Source organism: Neoarius graeffei, chromosome 14 (assembly GCF_027579695.1).
Source record: "Neoarius graeffei isolate fNeoGra1 chromosome 14, fNeoGra1.pri, whole genome shotgun sequence".
Lineage (NCBI taxonomy): Eukaryota > Metazoa > Chordata > Actinopteri > Siluriformes > Ariidae > Neoarius > Neoarius graeffei.
In genome coordinates this window covers 3084189-3100877 of record NC_083582.1, presented here as the reverse complement: position 1 = coordinate 3100877, position 16689 = coordinate 3084189, and the positions used below count along the sequence as shown (strand labels likewise).

The 16689-nt window shown below is 43.0% G+C and overlaps 1 protein-coding gene across 1 annotated transcript in view; it reads left to right on the top strand.

Moving 5' to 3' along the window:
* Positions 1–16329, top strand: part of polr3a (polymerase (RNA) III (DNA directed) polypeptide A) — a 35055-nt gene extending 18726 nt beyond the window's left edge. Inside the window, exons 17-31 of the mRNA XM_060939128.1 lie at positions 1578–1689; positions 4508–4626; positions 6963–7100; positions 7302–7472; positions 7982–8095; positions 9560–9646; positions 9755–9837; positions 9913–10083; positions 10986–11079; positions 11210–11302; positions 11408–11572; positions 11670–11834; positions 14121–14252; positions 14342–14474; positions 15778–16329. Of these exons, the coding sequence (XP_060795111.1) occupies positions 1578–1689; positions 4508–4626; positions 6963–7100; positions 7302–7472; positions 7982–8095; positions 9560–9646; positions 9755–9837; positions 9913–10083; positions 10986–11079; positions 11210–11302; positions 11408–11572; positions 11670–11834; positions 14121–14252; positions 14342–14474; positions 15778–15923 (1923 nt within the window). The 3' untranslated portion in view covers positions 15924–16329. The remainder of the gene's footprint in view (positions 1–1577; positions 1690–4507; positions 4627–6962; positions 7101–7301; positions 7473–7981; positions 8096–9559; positions 9647–9754; positions 9838–9912; positions 10084–10985; positions 11080–11209; positions 11303–11407; positions 11573–11669; positions 11835–14120; positions 14253–14341; positions 14475–15777) is intronic.
* The last annotated feature ends 360 nt before the right edge of the window (positions 16330–16689 follow it).

Genomic DNA, 16689 nt, shown 5'->3' with positions numbered 1-16689 from the left:
CTGCCATCATTCAGTCTGTTCTCTGCTCTTCCATCACTGTTTGGTTTGGATCGGTCACCAAACAGGAGAAGAACAGACTGCAACGGACAATAAGGTCTGCAGAGAAAATTATTGGTGTCAACCTGCCCTCCATCCAAGACCTGTACCTGTCCAGAGTCAGGAAACGGGCAGGTAACATCTCTGCGGACCCATCACACCCTGGTCACAATCTGTTTAATCTTCTCCCCTCAGGGAGGCGATATAGATCACTGTATGCTAAAACAACCAGACACAAGAATAGTTTCTTCCCTCAGGCTGTCTCTGTGATGAACAGCTAAAATCCAGATTCATAATCAGTAATATCACTTGCAAAATATCTGCACGCTCATATTGTCATTCTGTGCTCACTGTTACTTATATTATATTTATACTTATTTATATTTACTATTCATCTTTGCACTATGCACCATATTGCACCAAAAGGGAAAATCCTTTCTGTGATGAACAGCTAAAATCCAAATTCATATACTGGGTGCCCGTGATCTTCGGGCCCTTAGACGGCACTGCATCACATACAGGCATGCTTCTGTATTGGAAATCACAAAATGGAATATTTCCAGAGAACATTATCTGTGAACACAATTCACCGTGCCATCTGCCGTTGCCAGCTAAAACTCTATAGTTCAAAGAAGAAGCCATATCTAAACATGATCCAGAAGCGCAGACGTCTTCTCTGGGCCAAGGCTCATTTAAAATGGACTGTGGCAAAGTGGAAAACTGTTCTGTGGTCAGACGAATCAAAATGTGAAGTTCTTTATGGAAATCAGGGACGCCGTGTCATTCGGACTAAAGAGGAGAAGGACGACCCAAGTTGTTATCAGCGCTCAGTTCAGAAGCCTGCATCTCTGATGGTATGGGGTTGCATTAGTGCGTGTGGCATGGGCAGCTTACACATCTGGAAAGACACCATCAATGCTGAAAGGTATATCCAGGTTCTAGAGCAACATATGCTCCCATCCAGACGACGTCTCTTTCAGGGAAGACCTTGCATTTTCCAACATGACAATGCCAAACCACATACTGCATCAATTACAGCATCATGGCTGCGTAGAAGAAGGGTCCGGGTACTGAACTGGCCAGCCTGCAGTCCAGATCTTTCACCCATAGAAAACATTTGGCGCGTCATAAAACGGAAGATACGACAAAAAAGACCTAAGACAGTTGAGCAACTAGAATCCTACATTAGACAAGAATGGGTTAACATTCCTATCCCTAAACTTGAGCAACTTGTCTCCTCAGTCCCCAGACGTTTACAGACTGTTGTAAAGAGAAAAGGGGATGTCTCACAGTGGGAAACATGGCCTTGTCCCAACTTTTTTGAGATGTGTTGTCATGAAATTTAAAATCACCTAATTTTTCTCTTTAAATGATACATTTTCTCAGTTTAAACATTTGATGTGTCATCTATGTTCTATTCTGAATAAAATATGGAATTTTGAAACTTCCACATCATTGCATTCTGTTTTTATTTACAATTTGTACTTTGTCCCAACTTTTTTGGAATCGGGGTTGTATAAAAACATTGTGTGTGTGTGTAGGCGCTGATCCTTCGAGAGCTGTCGGTGATTAGAGATCACGCTGGCAGTGCGTGTCTGAGAGAGCTGGATAAGAGCAACAGTCCCCTCATCATGGCTCTGTGTGGCTCAAAAGGTACTAAACCCTCTCCAATATACTGCTCTATACTCTATCTACATCACTGTACTGCTCTATATTCTGTACACCATCACTGTACTGCACTTCACTCCCAGTACACTCGCATACTTGCCAACCCTCCCGATTTCGGCGGGAGGCTCCCGATTTTAGCCTTCGTCTCCCGCCTCCCGATCGTATTTGTTAAAAACTGGATAATCTCCCGGTTTTGGGAAATCCCTCCCGCCAAGTTAAAAATACTCCCGATTATGTCCAATCAGAATCGTATGAGAAACACTGCTGACGTCAACTGATTTTTAACCAATCAACGAGCAGAACGACAGTCAATTCCGTAATGTAGGATTCACCCGGGCTGTCCGACATTTTTTACAAGCAGTCATTCATCATGGCCACTAAACCCAATACCACACGGCAAAAACATGAATGCAAATCCCAGGTTGCCTGGGAGAATGAATTTCCGTGGATCAGCAAACGTTCAACCAGCCAGTTACACATTTTAAGGTAAAGATTCCTTAAATCAGAATATAATGGACATTCGAGTGTGAAATTAAACTCGTCTTCCGTAGCATTTCAGAAACAAACTGTACAACTTCTAAAGCGTTGAGTGACATTTTGCAGGACGGAGAATGTGTTTGGTGAGTGTATTTGAACAGTGTGGGAGTGTCTTAGTGCTATTTTGAATTTATGTTTGAAAGTTTATAAGTGAATTATCTGGAAAGTGATGGATTTTGATGGAGTTTTGAGGTTTTCAGTGAAAGATTACTAGCGAGTGTGTTTTGGTCGGACTAAAATGTTGTGTTCGAGTGAATTTCTTTGTGGAGTATATTGTGATAGTACGGTAGGATTTATAGAGCCATTTTTACATTTTGTTTGAAAATTTTCAGAGTTTGCAAATGAGCAAATTCCTCTGCTGCATTCCGAGATGATTTTGATCGGATTTCTAGTGCTTTTGAAACATTCTGTTGGAAAGTGTTTAGTGAGAGAGATGCATTTTAGTCGCACTAAGACAGTGCAGTATTTATTTAATTGAGTTGTTACTATTTTGGTTAAATCTTATTAAAATTTCATTTAATTTATAAATGATATTATAGTTCTGTGTATTTTTACATGAGCTTACAGAAGGAAAACACATTTGATGCAATCCAATAATACTTTCATTCACTGTGACTATTTTAAGAAATGATAAACATTCTTCTAGACCAGGAGTGGGCAATTATTTTTTCCATGGGGCCACATGAGAAACAAAGTTTTGTGGAGGGCCGGACCAAAAGGCTGAACTAAATTCTGCATAATATTAATTGTATTTCTTTATATAAAGCAGTAAATAACATTGTTTTTACAAGCTGCTAAGACTGGTAAGAGTCTGGGGAAAAAACAAGGTTGCCTTACAAAAAATGTCATTTATTCAATCAAATTTCCCAAAACAATGGTTAACAAAATGTGAACGTTTGAACCTTTTTTTTTTTTTTTTTTTTTCAGTCACATTCACCCCAAAACACAATAAAGACATCACAATATTGTCTTTCTACTCCAAATATCAAGCAAGATACGTCATATTATAATAATGATACCGTGTCCATTCGGTGTAGGAATCAGATCTACAGATCGGCTCGGGCTCCGGCGCCTGCTGGTGACGTCACACTATGTGATTGGCTGGACCGTTTGAAGGTACAAGTTTGTGGTTGGTCTGGACAAATTACGGAAGTAGTTATCGCGGGATTAGGCTTCGTGGGATTTCATGTCATGTTCATGTCGAGTGCATTGCGTATTTGTTGAACACAACTTCAAGATAAAAGCAACGCACATTCAGTCCATGCATGAGGTAAAATTAGAAAATACGTTTATTTTGTAATTTCTAATTAACCTTACGCGGGCCGGTCAGGATGAACCAAAGGGCCGGATGCGGCCTGCGGGCCGTAAAATGCCCAGGTCTGCTCTAGAGCATCACTTGTGTTATTTTCTGTGGGTCTCTGTATGGATACAATATTCAGGCAGGAGATTTTTCAGCTCAAAATCTGATTTCAGACTTCCCTTTCACTGTTGTTATATTAAAATTCAAGACAAGAGTATTATTTCAGATTTTTCACTCTGAGCTCTCTCAGGCCTGATACATGAATCCCATAACCTTTATTAACTGATAGAACAATATCGACAATTCAAAAACTCTTTAATTGTATAAATTTCAAATGGTTTGCAGTTAATTGGGTTCCACTGTTTTTATCGTTTCAACCGCGCATCAGACCCTCGGCCAACTGAACATGTCGTTCACGCACTTTTCTCCCCCATGACAATTTTGAGAAGTTGGCAAGTATGCACTCGGTATACTCCTAATGCACTCGGTATACTCCTAATGCACTCGGTATACTCCTAATGCACTCGGTATACTCCTAATGCACTGTCCTCCACTATCCCATAGTACCATCACCGTGCTACACTTTATTCACACAGTACTATATCATTCCTGTACCATAATTATTCTCTTACTTTACTGTTAAACTGTTAGAACACACTCCCTGTACAGTACTCTCACCCTGTACACCATATCATCACCATCACTGCGGTACTAATGTGCTATACTGGTGCTATAACACTACAGTACTCTGTACTCCTGCTATACTCTCACTGTGTTGCACTTCATTTTTGCTGTACTATCACTCTATTACTTTAGCTGGAGTGTATACTGTACTATCATCATGCTTTTACTGTACTACAGAACACACCGTCACTGTAACGTCATATTACTGTACTGTACATGTAACTATAACACATGCACTGTGTGTGTGTACTAATACACTCTCTCTCTCTCTCTCGTGTGCAGGCTCCTTTATTAATATTTCTCAGATGATAGCGTGTGTGGGTCAGCAGGCCATCAGTGGCTCTCGAGTTCCCGACGGCTTTGAGAATCGATCGCTGCCGCACTTTGAGAAACACTCAAAAGTAAGAGCGCTCTCTGTGATCATATCATACAGTAACGGTAATGTCACAGATTTTTATGGAGAGCAAGCGCAGTCACTGGGCCAGTGGAGCAGAGAGAGAAATGACCATCAGTTAATTAATTTATGAAACGTTCAGTGGTGAGAATTAGAATCCGCCAGGTACAGGGTTTTTAAGATCGATAAGTTTTCGATATTTGAGGATTTCACAATCCAGTAATGATTTTATCAGCTGATATTCTTTTCTTTCCCCCTCAGAAATGCATAACGTACATAATTTTTTACGGAAAAGCTTAAGTTTAGTTATTTGAGTCTTCACCAAGATAACCGGATCTAATTCAGATTAAAAGTAAATTTTGGTCATAAATAGTACTTTGAGCAAAAGTACAGCAAAATGTATTCAAGTGAAATAAGTCAAATGTACAAATACAATTATTATTATTATTATAATTTTTTTTTTTCTCTCCCAAAATGTCAGATCCATTACAGGGCTCGAAATTCATTTTTTTTTTTCTCACCAGCCAGCCGGACTAGTTCCCTTCTAAAGTAACTCGCCAAACAGAAAATCAACTCGCCAAAATGTCTGAATTTTACTTCTGTCAAAAATAACGCAAAAGAGAGTAGTTCCCATTGTTCATGACTAATGTGCATTTATTTAAAAACCCGAGTATTTTGATCCTGTTGTTAAATACATAAATGAGAACAACACAGAGCACCATAATATAATATCAACAAATAATAATATATTGGAAAACATGGCAACTTGGTGTATGAGTATTGAAAACAAATATCCTTACTATCATGACTATAGCACCCAAAATATGTCCAACATGCTTTCTGTATTTAACCATTTATGAGAGAGAAAGCATTCGGAGCTTCATATTGACTAGGAATCAACTTGAAAAAAATTAATTATTCCATAAAAATCGTATCGCAGCCGAGGCCGACCCTGCTCCCACGTTTGCTTAGAAGTCCTTTGTCGTTTCTCCTCTTCAGCCCGAGGTCGCTTTGTCCCCGTCTCTGGCGGTTTCTGTACACCTTTCAGAAAATTCCACATCGCAATGTAGCTTTGGCAGATGTAGATGTAAACAACAACAAAAATGCGTGTTTAAATGGGCGATAATGTGGCCACATCTATTGAATTTGATAATGTGATGTGGCAGCGGGGGCGTGGCCAAGCGTCGGTCTGTGAATGGAGGGCGGAGTCAGGGAAGGTAAGTGGTGGAATCATTGCACCTGACGGGGATTAACCTGTGTTTGTAAGGAGAGGAGAGCAGAGAAAGGGAGCTCTCTCTCCCCAACCGGCTGGGAAGTGATAAAAGGCTGAAAAGCTAGCAATAAATAGTTCATTGAGAACTCCGTTCTGGCCTGCCGTGCTTCTGTGCTCCACCCGCCTGGTCCAATACTACACGTGATTACCGCGATATTCAGCGAGATGCGTTATATGCATGCGCAGTACTGAAAAAACCGACAGCCTGACTCGTACACGATATGATTTGGAATTCTTTATTTTCCATCCTGCCGATAAACACATTGATTAACACAGACACGGCACGCGCTTAATATGTGGCGGCTTTAATTGACAGTGTGTCAATTTTATATATATATATATATATATATATATATATATATATATATATATATATATATATATATATATATATTTATTTATTTATTTTTCAGCTAGCCAGCCGGGCTGGCTAGTGACAGGAATTACCCGCCAAATGACAAAAGCACCGCAAATTTCGAGCCCTGCATGATAAGTTAGCAGACCCTTGGTAGAGTTCAGACCTCCACCCAGCCCCATATTATCAACATCAGAACTGGATCACTTGAACCTGGGATAATGTGAAAGCTGTGCACCAAATTTCATCCAAATCCATTCACTGATTTTTGAGTCAGACACACAATTTCTGGATCCACGTACACATCCCAATTTACATCAAAATCTAATCAGTTGTTCCTCGGCCCACGGCTTACCTTTCCTCCAAATTTCATCCAAATTAGTTTTTACAAGTGAGATTTTACTGCGTATGACCAAACTCCTGCAGGATGAGGATAGTCAGTGGTTAAAGGGTGATAACTGTCCTTTAGTATTACTGAGGGTTTATTTAAAGTAATTAACTAACAGGTCTGAGGTAGATGTTGATGATGTTTCTTGGGCAGTCTTTACTTAAAGGCTAATACAGTGTAACTTGCTATCACACAGCTGTTAGCCGTCTTTAGCTAGCTTATGCCTTGTCCGTTTCCCAGTTGCTTAGCAACAACATTGTGCGCACACAGCTAAGTTGTTAAATTTTGTGATGGTGTGTATTTGCTGTACTGCGTGTGTGTTTCCAGCTTCCTGCAGCTAAAGGCTTTGTGGCAGATAGTTTCTACTCTGGTTTGACCCCCACTGAGTTTTTTTTCCACACTATGGCTGGCCGTGAGGGGCTGGTGGACACGGCGGTGAAAACAGCAGAGACTGGATACATGCAGGTGAGAGAGAGAGAGAGAGAGAGAGAGGAAAATACAAGCAAGACTGAAAACTGTTGGACAACATCGTCCCTTCTAAACAGTCCTATTCATGATCCGTTATTTTTCCAGTTTGTCATTTATTACTTTCGCAGTAAGACGACTTGAAGAGGGTCGACACACCTGATGTTGATTAGAAAAGTGTGTGTGTGTGTGTGTGTACAGAGGCGTTTGGTGAAGTCTCTGGAGGATCTGTGTTCTCAGTATGACCTCACCGTGCGTAGCTCCACCGGTGACATCATCCAGTTCATCTATGGAGGAGATGGACTCGACCCCGCCGCCATGGAGGGAAAAGACGAACCGCTCGAGTTCAAGAGGGTGCTGGATAACATCCGGGTAACTAACACACACACACACACACACACACACACACACCCCCCTACCTAACAGCAATCAGCAACCAGAACTCTGCTATAAACCATGGGAGCAGTGTGTGTGTGTGTGTGTTATATAGATGTATAGAGGACAGATGGATGGAATCTTGGGGATGGATGGATGGATTGATGAACAGGTAGAACAGGACAGATGCATAGATTGAAGGAGAGACAATAATGAACAGGTGGTTAGATGAGTGGATAGATGGACAGACAGCTGGTTGGTCTGACAGGTAGAACAGAAGACAGACAGACAGACAGACAGACTGTGTAGCAGGTAGATGATGAAAGTGAGAGTAAAATAGACAGACAGGAAGATGGATGGACAGTAAGGATGAGTGAATGGACAGATGGACACCTGTCCCACACCTGTCTAACACTGTTCCACTATTAAAATGCTAATTGGGTAAATTAGTAGTATCAGTATAGTAAACCCTGATGTTTGTCTGTGCTTGGCTCCGCCCCCTGTAGGCGGTCTACAACTGTGCTGATGAACCAGCGCTGAGTAAAAACGAGCTGGTGCTGACTGCGGACTCCATCATGAAGAGGAACGACTTCACCTGCTGCAGAGACACCTTCTTACAGGTACACACACACACACACACACACCCTGTGTATAATGTAAATGCATTAATATAATGAACAGGTTGCAACACAAAGATCAGCCCTGTTGTAAGTCACGTGAAGTGTGTGATTGATTTTCCTTTCCCAGTCGTACACAAATCCTGTGTGTGTGTTTCTTGTTTAAAGACAATGACTGGTACTGGCACTCAGAGGTTTATGGAGGTAGAGGTTCTGTGTGTGTGTGTGTGTGTGTGTGTGTGTGTGTGTGTGTGTGTGAGTGAGAGCATGATTAATGTGATGTTCATGCAAACACTGAAACGATCGTGAGGGTACAGCATGTTGTACTAATGCTGTTTATATCCAACTTGACTTGTATATCAGCTCTGAGTGTGTGTGTGTGCGCACACATGTCCAGCATTCCCCTTCTGGCCTCAGTGCAGCTCATTACCACAGTGTTGAAGTGTAATATTTAATTATTTCCTAATTGTATGTGTTCTCATGTCGGCGAAGTTTGGAGTCTGAAGTCTTGGTGCACTAATGAGTTCACACTGGGGTGTGTGTGTGTGTGGGGGGGGGGGGGGGGGGTGTCTGGATTAAAATAAGTAGCTGATAATGATCGTGCCTGTGTTTTCTATCTTGACTAATCAGTGAGGTTTGTTTTAGTTAATGTACTTTATATTCGTTATTACTTTCAGGATAATTAGAAGTTTTGTCGCATGTTGCTATAGCGATAACTCCAGTTTCCCCGAACACACATTTAGTCCACATTTTGTCGTGTTAGAAGTGCGTCGGAAAAATAGTCACTGATGCAGAATGATCACTTTATTCATTTCAGTTTTTGTCTTTTCAAAGTGCCATAAAATATAAAAACGCCAACGTAAAACCAGAACGGTGTGCGACTCTTCATGAATCATTCCGAGAGATTCATTGATTCTTTTTTTTTTTAGTTCTCTCTGGCTGAGTCTCAATACTTCACCAACTTTAGTGCATCAGGTATCTACTGTTAGTACTGCACCTACTCGGGGGAATTCCTCATTTACTCGGAGGCTCCAGAGGAATTATGGGATGGCGTAGTGTGGTTAATTTGCATACTGCAGATGTAGTGGATCATCCAGGTTCTGTTCAGCTACACACTGCCTGCTTTATGTGTAGTGTATAGTAAGGAAGGATGAGTGAACGGATTCAGTTCTCTCTCTGAAAGAGACCTTTACATGACTTACTGTCCCCCCCACACACACACACCCTACATCCTGTGTACTAACCCTCTTCCTGAAGCACTTTGAACAGAATTCTACTGCATTACTGAGAATGAGCTTTTGTGTGTGTGTGTGTGTGTGTGTGTGTGAGAGATCTGTAACCTGTCTGCACTATATATTGCTATTTTCTGATCGTGAACATGGTCTGAGAGTTTCATGCATAGTTTGGACTTTCTGATGTGAAGTTTTAATTTAATATGTGTGTGTGTGTGTGTGTGTCCCATTTAAGGAAATAAAAAAATTTGTCAGCAGCATGGGGGAGAAAATCAAGAAGACCAGAGACAAGTACGGCATAAATGATAATGGATCCACAGAGGTACGTGTGTGTGTGTGTGTGTGTGTGTGTGTGTGTGTGTGAGGGAGAGAGAGAGAGAAAATAAAAGAATCCCCCCCCCCCCCCCCCCTTTTTTTTCTTGTCCTTCAGCCCAAAGTTTTGTACCAGCTGGACAGAATCACACCCACACAGCTAGAGAAGTTTCTGGAAACATGCAGGGACAAGTACATGAGGTGAGTGTGTGTGTGGGGGTGTATGTATGTGTGTGTGGGGTGTGTGTTGATTGATTGTTTGTTTGTTGCCTGCAGAGCTCAGATGGAGCCGGGCTCGGCTGTGGGCGCTCTGTGTGCTCAGAGTATCGGAGAACCCGGAACCCAGATGACCCTGAAGACGTTTCACTTTGCGGGTGTGGCGTCGATGAACATCACGCTGGGGGTACCACGCATCAAAGAAATCATCAACGCCTCGAAGAACATCAGGTCAGACCTGCACAGAATGAAATGATATTAAAATGGGCGGAGCTTTATTCATGGTGCAGTAAGGGGCTGTGAAGGAGGGAGGGGGTGGAGTTGGGGGTGTGGATGTGTGACCCAGGAGTCCAGGAGCTGATCAGAAGGTCTCGATCGGCATAACCAGGAGGTGCCGTTTGGAGTCGATTTTTTTCCCCAGTTTTTTTTTTTTTTTCCCTTAGATTTCATTGGAGTAACTTTTTATAAAAGAAATCTCTTACTGACCCCTCTGATACCCCTTTCCCACCAAATCAGTTCCAGGGCTGGTTCGGGGCCGGTGCTGGTTCACAACTCGTTCAACTTGCGAGCCAGCTGAGAACCAGTTTGCTTTTCCATAGCTCGCAGTGCTAAGCGGAGCCACGTCAGTTACGTCGCTGTATACGTCAGTTACGTTGCTGCGTTTGCATAAACCTTGGTGCGAATATCAAAGCAAAAACAACGCGGAAGCAGCAGCAGCAACAACAACAATAATAATAATAATAATGGATGACTTCGCGTTTGTACAGCTGCTGCCTCTCGTCGCTTAAAAATGGCGATCTTTCGCGGTCTTGTTATTGTTGTTGGTCTTAACAGCTCCGCCCCCCCGCTGACATAAGCGGTTCTTTCCTCTGGCCCAGCAGAGAGTTGGTGCTAGCCTGGAACTGGTTTTTCTGGCCCCAGAGCCAGTTCTTTGTCAGTGGAAACAGAAAACCCGGTTCCAAACTAAGCACTGGCCCCGAACCAGCCCTGGAACTGCTTTGGTGGAAAAGGGGCATGTGACCAGCGTCCCTGAGCAGAACAGATAAAATACGGCAGCTATAAAACACACACACCATCATCATGGAGTTCCACTTCACTGCGCTGGTGGTGATTTAACTTCCTGTTCCCTACAGCACCCCGATCATCACTGCACACCTGGACACTGAGGATGACGCAGACTTCGCTCGCCTGGTGAAGGGCAGGATCGAGAAGACGCTCCTTGGGGAGGTAACGAACCCCACAGACACGCCCGCTGCACGTTTACACACCGCTGTGAAGGATTCTCACCGACAGACCTGCACACTCTGCAGCATTTAGTGTAATACACTCCTGAATGAGAACTGTCTGTGTGTGTTAGATCTCGGAGTACATAGAGGAGGTGTTCCTGCCTGATGACTGCTTCATCCTGGTGAAACTCTCACTCGAGAGGATCCGCCTTCTCCGACTGGAGGTAACATACACACGCACACGCACAATTAAACCGTCTCATTGTATTTTGTTCCTCCACCCTTTCCCCTGTGTGTGTGTGTGTGTGTGTGTGTGTGTGTGTGTGTAGGTGAATGCGGAGACCGTGCGGTACTGTATCTGTATGAGTAAGCTGCGGGTGAAACCTGGTGATATTGCGGTTCATGGTGAGGCAGTGGTGTGTGTGTCTCCTCGAGAGAACAGCAAGAGCTCCATGTACTACGTTCTACAGTCACTCAAACAGGAGTTACCCAAGGTGTGTGTGTGTGTACACACACTCACTCAGTCTGCATGGGGATTTATCATACCTGTGTGTGCTGTACTCTTGTGATTTGGTGTGTGTGTGTGTGTAGGTTGTTGTACAGGGTATTCCTGAGGTTTCCCGCGCTGTGATCCACATTGATGAACAGAGCGGCCGTCAGAAGTTCAAGTTGCTGGTGGAGGGGGATAACCTGCGCGCTGTCATGGCAACACACGGTGTCAACGGCAACCGCACCACGTCCAACAACACGTATGAGGTGTGTGTGTGTGTGTTTAGTGATGAAACTGAGGTTACATTCTGACCTCACGTACACCAGTTTCACAGTCTCGTATCTCAGAAATTACAGCCTTCAGAAATTAAAACCTGATCACAGACCCTTTCTGTAGCGACACCATGCTGGCTAACTAGCAACTCGTGTTTGTAAGAGTTACTCATTAGGGAAACTCACTAATTAATTAAACACGAAGCGCTTGTGAGTTAATGGAGTTAGAGACTGCGCTGGTGGAGTTCATTAAACAGACGTTTCTGTTATTGTGGGAAAAACACTTTCACTTTCCCAGTCGGAATTTTGAGATTTTTTTTTTTTTTTCCCCAGACGTCCCTGATTTTCTCCTCCCAAACATGCTGTGAGCAGGAAAGTGAACAGGAAGGCCTTTATATTTCACTTTATAAAAAGAGACGCATGATCAGTTTCACCCATTTCATTTCTAACAAGTGTTTCCAGGCAAAACAAACCACGCCCAGTCGCACTTACAATGAATATGGAGGAAGATATCGTGAAAACAGTTTTGACCTTTTTGGTGACCTTGATTTTGACCTTGTGTGTGAACATACTTGGCCAATAGACCCCTTCGCATGTTTGTAAACAAACCGACCGTTGCCAGGATGCGCGCGCAGCCTGGACTCAGAAACAATGGCGCTGCCCATAGACCGGCATTATGAGCTGTCAGATTATGCAAAACAATTGTCGTTACAAGATCGAGAATGCTACATAAATAAGTTAACTCTAACAAGTGGACATCGCCTACCGGATCCGTATTTAATTAAAGAGTGGACGGACGATGTTAGTAAGTTCCCTGGTATACAATGGCCAGATATATACTCGTACCTTACTGACAAGACTTCAGTGTACACCCACGAAAAACTTTGTGCCTACAAGTCTTTAGACGCATATGATTATGTTATGTGCGGGCATGTACAACTTGATTAACAATGGGACATTCATATTCATTTTGTTTTAATCAAATTATGCCCGTGATGTGATGGCAATGTGGCTTTAGCTACAACAGCAAACACCAACACTAAACAGCAATTTGCAGGAGGTGATGGCATGAAAGGAATGATAGTGTAAAGAGTGCAGCTAAGAGAAATCAGCGCTGCGTAAAAAGCGAGAGGCAGAGAGCAGAAATGAAACTGAACGGGGCGGGAGCTAGGTTAGAGCAGTCAACGCAAGTTGGCATTTAGAGTGAGGGCACACAATTTTACCTTTCCATCCTTGCTTTAAAATTGTGATTTTCGGCATACGCAAATAATGACGGCACAAAATCTGGACTGCTTGAGTCAAGCGAGACCTCTCCTACAAACAAAACTGCACGCAAAGCTAAGTTAACATGCTAACAATATTCATTACATTGTGTAACTATGACCCAGCTAATCAGACAAACGTTACCAAAGTATTTTGCTACATCAATCAACGAAGACTAGAAAGAATAAAAAAGAAAGATTTAATAAATAGCCCGATCTTACCTGTGATGAAGTGGGCGCTGCAAACCCGCGCATTTTTGATGGTGCTTTCATCCCAGTCTACACATTTGATGGCTTGTAGTCATAGACGTCGGCGATTTTTTTTTTTTTAATTAATTAATTTATTTATTTTTTGGAATGGGTGAGATCCTGCTGGAATTCTGTACATTTTAACCCCATCACTGCTATGATTCTGACACCCGACAACACAACAACTAGGCATTTCTTCCAAATATTTCTTCTCGTCTCTACCGTCGCCAAAAGTCAGTCTGACCATCGCTGAGTCTTTTTTGAGTCCAGGCTGCGCGCACAATTTCCTCTTGCATATGAATGACGTTTACTGCGAAGGGGTCTGTAAACATGGTTCTGATTCTCTGTTGCTCTCAGCCAATCAGCACACACTGTACTGCTTACTGCTCTCAGCCAATGAGAACACACCGTGATTGTTACATTCTTACAGCACGATGACGTGGTGGGCTGCGCCTCTATATGAGGCTGCAGCCACAAAATCCTTGACCGGATGACCCTCAAAGTGTTGGAGGTTCTATTTGAGACCGATTTCCATCGATCCTGAAAGTTTCATGAAGATTGGTCCAGCCGTTTTCCTGTAACATCATTAACAAATAAGCAATACCTCGCCCCCTGGTGGTCTCTGTCCCGGGCGCGGTCATAATGATTAGACCGAGATTAATGTTGAACACTGACTGCATGCTGATGGCACAGAAAACACACAGCGGCTTTCTCTGGGAAACACGGTTACAAAGGTGGAATAATGGGAAGTTTTCGTGTGTGTGTGTAGGTGGAGAGGACGTTGGGCATTGAGGCTGCAAGGACGACCATCATTAATGAGATCCAGTACACCATGGTGAATCACGGCATGAGCATCGACCGGCGTCACGTCATGCTGCTCGCGGATCTCATGTCCTACAAGGTGAGAGACGCTGCACTGGAACACGGACTCGCGCACTCAGGACACTTCTGTACTTTATTGTGGTGTCTGTCTGTCTGTCTGTCTGTCAGGGGGAGATTCTGGGCATCACTCGCTTCGGTCTGGCCAAGATGAAGGAGAGCGTCCTGATGCTGGCCTCGTTTGAGAAGACCGCTGATCATCTGTTTGATGCTGCGTACTTCGGGCAGAAAGATTCTGTGTGTGGTGAGTGTCACAGCAGGGGAAAGAGGGAGGGGTGAGAGATGAAGGGAGCTGTGGATGGAGACGTGGCAAACTGCTGATCTGTTTCCCTGAGTGCTGGTTTCTGGAGCTCAGGAGAATGGATCAAGACCCCGGAGTGAAGGTCATTAAATGGGTGGATGATGGAGAGAGGGACGGACAGATGAACAGAAGACTGAGGCTCTGCTCACTGCAGACAGAATGATTTGATTTTCATGTGCGTGCGCACACATGAACGAGAGAGAGAGGATGTAGGGGTGAATGGATGGAGGGATTAAAGTTGAGATGGAGGAGCTGATGGAAACAGATGTGTGATTTATTAACTCAAAGGGTGTCCTGCAGAATGAAGAACAGATACAGGAGGAGGAATAAACCACAAACTAAACAGATGGAGAAAAGAGTGATGAATGAACGAGTGAAGTGGAGATTAGTGGGGTTTATAGATGAGGACGGATTAGTGGGCGGATGGACGGAGGGAGGGGGTTTTGAGTGAAAATGAAAAGATGTGTGGAAGGATAAATTTGTGTGTGAAGTGTTTTTTCACCTCTCTCACACACACACACACACACTACTTTGAATGTTTTCTTTTTGCAGAAGCACTTTGAGTGTGATTAAGTTTTCTGAAAACGGTTTTTATCATCCTGTAGTTTTAGTCAATGCAGTAATAATAAAGCAGAGTGAAAATAAACTGTAAACACTTTAACAAGTGAGAAATAAATTACTGAGCACAAAGTAACAATCTGAAGGAAAAAGGATGATAATTTTGACTGAAAAAAAGATTAAATTGTCAAACAGCTTCCGTATCGGGTGCTGGGAGACGCTGGAGAAGTTCACAAGCCCAGTTTCTGATTAAGTGGACATGTGTTTTATACAACAGGAAGAAACTTTTTTTTTTTTTTCATCCAGGGCATCTGGAGGTTTCTATAAAACCCCCTGTACAACACACACACACACACACACACCCTTTACCTGAGGGGTTGTAAGGTAAGACGGGTGGTTATAAGAGGACGGTATTGGCAGTGCTGTGTGACCCCTCGCTGGGATGAGTGAACGGGGTCTTTAAGGTTGGCACATCTGCAAAACACAAATATCTACATTTTGTAAAAGTATCTGTATACGTAGGGGGCGGAGCCTGAGTGACCTGATAAATTAGTGACGGGTGTGTATCGTATAAACAGCCGAACTCTGATCCAGCTACGGACAATAAACACACCACATGTACACATCGCTGATCTGCTATAACTGTATATACTGTAATCTGTCTGTCTGTCCGTTTGTCTCCCTGCAGGTGTGTCGGAGTGTATAATAATGGGAATTCCCATGAACATCGGCACTGGACTGTTTAAACTCCTACACCGAGCCGACAAAGAACCCAATCCTCCAAAGAGAAGCCTGCTGTTCGACACAGCCGATTTCCATATCTCACTCGCCTAACACACACACACACACACACACACACACACACACACACACACACACACACTCACATTTGAAACAAATCCGTATATCAGGATGTCAACATAATTTTATATGTATGTGTGTGTAAAATAATACACACGCAATTATATTAGGTGTATATTAGAGATTATAGATTTGCACATTGTTACACAATCATTGTGTGTATGTAAATTTCATGACAATCTACAAGTCTGTAAGATTGTTTGTTTATTATTTATTATTTTTAATTCTCGCCATACCACAGTGGATGATCTCGATGAGCTTGCGAAGAAGTTTTACTTTTATTTAATTTACTAAAACAGATTGTGTGGGTTTTCCCCCTTGTGAATGCTCAGCTTTGTGCTTGTGTTGAACGTGAATAAAGTGTACAGTAAAGCTCCCAGTCTCCGTCTCACCTTGGGACCTTCCTGTTCCTTACACACCTGAGGAATCCTGCTGTAGTTCAGATTGTATTAAACCTGAGCAGTTGAGCTGCGGAGGCGATGCTGACTGAAATCTGTCTCTAGTCCATTTTTTTATGTCCTTTGCATTGTAAACAGTTTACATCTCAAACAGCTCTTTAATCAGGTATGAAGTTCAGTCATGTTCCTGAGATGTGCTGTTGAAATGTTGATGGATTCTGAGCAAATTCTACAACCCTCGAGCTCTGACGCTCCGCCATCTGCCCGTGCTGTGACGAGGGGTTTGGGTTGATGCGCAGCTCCTCAGACCTGCCGGAGAGTTGAAGCAGGGGAATGGAAGA